This window comes from Phaseolus vulgaris, chromosome 8 (genome assembly GCF_000499845.2).
Source record: "Phaseolus vulgaris cultivar G19833 chromosome 8, P. vulgaris v2.0, whole genome shotgun sequence".
NCBI lineage: Eukaryota > Viridiplantae > Streptophyta > Magnoliopsida > Fabales > Fabaceae > Phaseolus > Phaseolus vulgaris.
The window spans coordinates 55,765,588-55,771,209 of record NC_023752.2 but is presented as its reverse complement, the minus strand read 5'-3'; the positions used below and the strand labels follow the sequence as shown (position 1 = coordinate 55,771,209).

Below are 5,622 nucleotides of genomic sequence, written 5' to 3'. Positions count from 1 at the left end.
GATGAAGTAACGTGTTAATATATATATATATATATATATATATATATTTTGTTTATGGAGAGTTAAATTTGAAGAGGAGAATCTAATTACAGTAAAATGAAGAAAAGACGATGACACTTGACAAATATTTTAAGCAAAGATAGATGGCACAACATAGTGTGTTTGTCTTCACAGAGGATGAGAAGAGAACGTATATAGCTACGTACCTCGTAAAATTGTAACACTTTTCCAAAATTGCAATCCTTTTTCCCTTGCTTATATCACGAACTTTTACAGCAAACCATGTTGGAGGAAGCCATTCAGTATGTGAAGTACCTCAAAACTCATATTTGGCTCCACCAAACCATGATCAATTTCTTTGATGATATCGCATTCTCCTATGTACCTTAGTGATTGCTACTTCCCTTCTCCTATGTACCTTAATTGATGGAACTCATGATTTTTCAGTTGATCAGACAGGTTAAAATTTCTTATAAAAGACTTACCTCAAGTGGTGGAACTTCAAGCTCTCACAATAGAAGTTTCCAAGCTCCCTCAAACAAATGAAATAAAAAAACACGGTGTTGAGAATCATTCTAGAATCTTTAGGGCTAGATCTTCAAAATAAAATTACACAACACACACCTCAACCAATATAACGAAAAAAGAAAGAAATCGAGATGGGGCAAAACCTAGGGTTGAGTCTTCAACTCGCAGAGACTGAAAAAGGAAAGGAATGTGAAACTCACGGTTGCATGTTCTCACGGTCGCTCCTTAGGTCATGTTCTTAAGTCGCACTGCTCAACAGCAGCTAGGTCGCATTCTCAGGTCGAACTGTTCAATAGCTAGGTCGCGTTCTCAGGTCGCACTGCTCAACAGCTAGGGCACGTTCTCAATGTACATTCTCTGGTCGCGTTTTCAACTTAAACCCAAGCTTTGAAAAGTTTTCACTCTTTTCTCCACACATCAGCGCCATTTTCAAATAAATAAAAGATTAATTATTTGCGTAGGTTGAACCTTAACAATTTTGTTATTTATTTAAATTTAATTTCAAAATGCATAGTGTGAGCTTAATCTTCAAACTTTAAATTTTTATTATTATTTATATTTTCAACAGTGACCATTTGACCACACAACCCTTTTTCTTATTTTTTTAAAAAAAATTACGTGAGTATAACTCACTTTATTTAATTTTTTTAATAATGAAGGTTTAGTTCACACTATTTAGTGTCCACAGGGCCTTCACTTTTTTTTCAGCTAATTCTACATTTTGCCGTAATAGGATAAAATGGAAAAACATTAAAAAAAATGTTTTAAAGAGGAATCATCTTACCTTTAAAGATGAATGATATAGATAATAAAGATAAATCTCACTTTAAAGAGAAAACCTCGAGAAAAATAGTTTATTCATTTATCTACAGTCATCATCAATGCCTTCGATTTCATTGTCATCACTCTAATTTGCGGACACTTGTGAAGGCATTGTTGGTCGATAATACTGCATAAATGACATTGGATTGTAGGCAGATGGGGGGGTCATGGTAGAGGTTGCAAAGGAATTTGACGGGCCAACAAACAATTTTTGTTGAGATAGAAATGTTAAGTAGTTGAAAGGTGGTTGATGGAATGATGATTGAAATGACATGTGAGATTGATCCCTATATCCGAACAACTGGGTCGGTTGAACACCTGGTGGACGAAAAGATTGTTGTTTAAATGATTGAACTTGAGAAGAAGACCCGACATGATGTTGATAGTGAGGTTGTGTAGTCTCCTGTGGCATATCATACTGTTTTGAAAATATGTGTTAATTTTGGATGAGTGAATGAAGAATAATAAATAATTTTGTAATTGAACTTACATCATCATCAAACGATGATTGTATAGGCGTGATGTAGCGGATAGTATGGTTGATGTACCATTGCATGTATGTTGAGTTGTCATGCAAATTTCCATTTCCGTTAAACTGATTTCCGTTAAACTCATGCAAATTGCCATTTGAGTTGTCATGCAAATTATGACGGTCATTCCACATAGCTATCCATGCGACATGATATTGTGGCCAGTATCGATCAATTCGTCCTCTCATATCCTCTTTGTGAAGTTGATCGAGGTTGAATGGGTCACTTGGAATACTCTGTCGAAATCCAAATTGACGCATAACCCTATCAACCTGATGAAATTCAACAGTTGCAAAACATATGAGAGGAACTACAACCCGTGCAGTTGGGGAAACCTCAATAGTGATCAAGCGTGGAGTCCAAAGAAACTGTAAATAAATGTTTGAAACATCAGTAATATGAAATATTTAGTTAAAATGATATGTTAGTTTATATATTTGTCACAACCTCTTTAACTTTAATGCCATCAAATATTGCTCGTATTTGTGGAACAATGGTTCCTCCTATGTGCGTCCCATGCATCCTCCGAGTCCACCTAACGTAAGCAAAGAAATATTAAGAGCTTCGTTTTCTTATCTCGAAAATTAATACAAAAATAACATACCTTTTACCGAGAGGGGAAACCAACTCCTTGTTGAACTTCTTCATCGGTCAATGGTTGAAGTTGTGGAGAAATGCATGTTATGCGTTCCCATGCCCAACACTGTAAAAGAAGCATGCAACCTCCAATATTATCTTGATTAAATTCTATTCCGTGATCGAGCGCACGATACAAAGAAGCCAATACAGCTGACCCCCAACTGTAATTCCTTACGTTGTTCAAGTCTGCCAACAATAATAGATACATTAAATGTCTTACTACCTGAAGAATCAGGCATCAATAGACTCCCAATAAGTGTTAATATGTGGGCTCGAGCATGTTGAGCAATAACATCATCGGTTGCATTATGTGGCAGTTCCTGAAAAGTGTTGTTAAGCCAAGACAACTTAATTGCATTTCCTTTTACCGCTGTTGAGGGTGGTATAAATCCGAGCAACTGGTTATAGAAAGATATTAAATCACCACTAGTAATCCCGGTGACAACCTGCCCATCAATAGGTAAACCCAATATTAATTCCACATCTTCCAAAATAACAGTTGTTTCACCGAGAGGAAAGTGAAAGGTATGAGTGTTTGTTCTCCATCTTTCCACTAATGCTGTAATTAGTACATGGTTGAAGTCAATGTGCTTAAATTTTAACAAATGTCCAAAACCAGAATGATCAATTAACCGTTTGACTCGTTGGTCAAGTATATCCTCATGCTTTAGTACCCAACTTGCATGTCTTATGGGTCTCAATAGTCTTTCATTACCTTCCCATACGTATTTAGTAACATGTTTCTCTTGGAGTCGCAATATAGACATATTCGCGGGAAGACGATGAGATGCCATAAAATTCTAATAAAATGATTCCTGAAAATACAACCAATTTTTAGAGTACCTTTATAGATAATTCCTATTAAAATGATATTATCAATAAACATTAATTTTCCTACATTAAAGATAACGGAAAAAATATTTACACATACTAATTAAAGAGTGCTGAGTATAACATATTATAAAAATATTGATTGAAAGTAATATATTATGTACAAACAATAAAAATATAAGAAAAATAAAATAAAAATATATTTTTTAGCAATTGTTTGTCAATATTTAATATCAATTAATTATATTAACTTGTTTTTTTATAAGTTGATAATGATTAAATTTCATGTTTTAAAGTATCATTTTTAAATTCTTTTAACAGAGTATAAGTATTAAATATTGTGTGTGGATAACTATTAAAATATAAGTATTCAAAGTGGTAAAATATAATTAAATTTAATGAAAAATTAATGGTTATCTGTATATTTTACCCTCTCAGTTTTCTTTAATTTTTTTTTGGGTCCCGATTTTTGGACAACCCTAAATTTGTTGCTCCACCATACAACTACCAACGTGGCACAAGAAAATATTATTTTATTTGGATGTGGGGTCCAGAAAAAATATGAAATTGAGTGTTTAGGGTGCAGTAGAATGTGAAATTAGGTTTTTAGAAAGGGGCTGAATTTAGGTTTCTTCTCCACGAACTTGTCTTCTCCACCACTTCGTCTTCTCCAGCACATCGTCTTCTCCACCAACATCGTCTTCTCTGCAAGGTATTTGTTCGAAGTTCTCCGCAACCTTTATGTGCAACGACGTTCGTGGTCGTCGTAGGTGCATCTATTTTCAGGGTGGTTTGGCGGTGGTGTCGTCTTTGACATCCTCCTTTGATGGTGGTTGGGTGGCGATGTCGTCTTGGACATCCTGTTTTCATGGTGGTTGGGTGGCGTTCTCCTCTTGGACATCCTGTTTTCAAAGGTAATACATTTATTTTTTTCATTTGTTTATTAAGTGAAACCTTGATGTTGTGTGATTTGTTGTTGGGTCATTCCTGTTATTTATCCTATGGTGACGCTTGTATGAGCCAAAGCTGATTTCTCGCACAGACTATTAAGATAAATGTATATTTGTATTTGATGTTGGGTTTACTTTGTGGGTCTGTATTTCACTATTATTGTAGTATTTGATTTCATAGTAGCATGTTAGGATACACAAAGAAAAGGGATTGGTGGAGCAACTCATTTAAAGTTGTCCAAAAATCGGGACCCATTTTTGTGGAGTATGACTTGATTTTTTGTGAAAATATTGTTGTTGGAAATATGTGTGTTGGTATATAATTAGTGCAGAGTGTTTGTTTGGAATGTTAGGTTGATGAGGTACCAAAATTATAAAGGAAATTTTGTAATGTTGACATAGATAAGAAAGTTAAAAAGAGAGTGTTAGTGTTTGTGTTAGTGTTAGTGTTGATGTTGGTTGGGGAGGGACACTAGGTGGGGAGAAAGTGGGTTAAATCAGTTTTTTATATAGGCCATCAAAGTAGGATAGTGTCAAGTAACCACAATGTTCACTGAATTTAGAGGGTTGCAGTGTGTGGTGACCCTAGTAGGAGTATGTGGTGACCCACATGAGACTTCCTGCACAGACTTAACAGGGGAAGTTTTTCTTAAAATGTGAATTGTGTTCATGTTGGTTAGGGAGTGACAGGAGGTGGGGAGAAAGTGGATTAAATGAGTTATTTAGAGGTTGTTGGAGTAGGACCCTATGAATTAATCCCAAAATTTAGTAAAGTTAGAGACTGACAGTATGTGGTGACCCTTCAGGGAATATGTGGTGACCCACCTCTTACTTCCTGCACAAACCCAGTGAAACTTGTTATGGAAATATGAAGTGAGTGTTCATGTTTGTTGGGATGGGCATGATGTGGGGAAACTTTTTCTGAAAATGGGAAGTGAGTGTTCATGTTGGTTGTAGTGGGGCATGAGCTGGGGACAAAGTAGTTTAATTGAAGTGTTTAGAGGCCATGAGTGTAGAGCAGTGTGAAGTGGGCACAAAATTCACTCAACTAAGAGAATATAATGAAATGGTGACCCTATAGGGAATATGTGGTGATCCACACTTTAGTTCCTGCACATACCCAGGGAAACTTTTTCTGGAAATTGGAAGTGAGTGTTCGTGTTGGTTGTAGTGGGGCATGAGCTGGGGACAAAGTGGTTTAATTGAGGTATTTAGAGGCCATGAGTTTAGAGCATTGTGAAGTGGGCACAAAATTCACTCAACTAAGAATATCATCAAATGGTGACCCTATAGGAAATATGTGGTGACCCACATTACACTTC

At 35.7% G+C, this 5,622-nt stretch overlaps 1 protein-coding gene across 1 annotated transcript; it reads right to left on the bottom strand.

Annotated features, from left to right (window-relative positions):
* Window positions 1–1,236: 1,236 nt before the first annotated feature.
* Window positions 1,237–3,286, bottom strand: LOC137825375 (protein MAIN-LIKE 1-like). The gene is made up of 5 exons (XM_068631047.1): window positions 2,675–3,286; window positions 2,492–2,583; window positions 2,328–2,415; window positions 1,841–2,248; window positions 1,237–1,242 (listed from the first exon to the last, which is right to left on the bottom strand). Exons 1-5 carry the CDS (start codon window positions 3,284–3,286, stop codon window positions 1,237–1,239), a joined length of 1,206 nt encoding a protein of 401 aa, XP_068487148.1.
* Between the last annotated feature and the right edge of the window lie 2,336 nt (window positions 3,287–5,622).

Bases quoted from the DNA above. Each gene is read 5' to 3' on its own strand.
- LOC137825375 (XM_068631047.1), bottom strand. From the start codon at position 3,286: ATGTCTATATTGCGACTCCAAGAGAAACATGTTACTAAATACGTATGG. The intron at 2,416-2,491 runs GTAAAAGGTATG...TGCTTACGTTAG, and splicing joins GGAGTTGGTTTCCCCTCTCG to GTGGACTCGGAGGATGCATG. The intron at 2,249-2,327 runs GTTGTGACAAAT...ATTTATTTACAG, and splicing joins ATGGCATTAAAGTTAAAGAG to TTTCTTTGGACTCCACGCTT.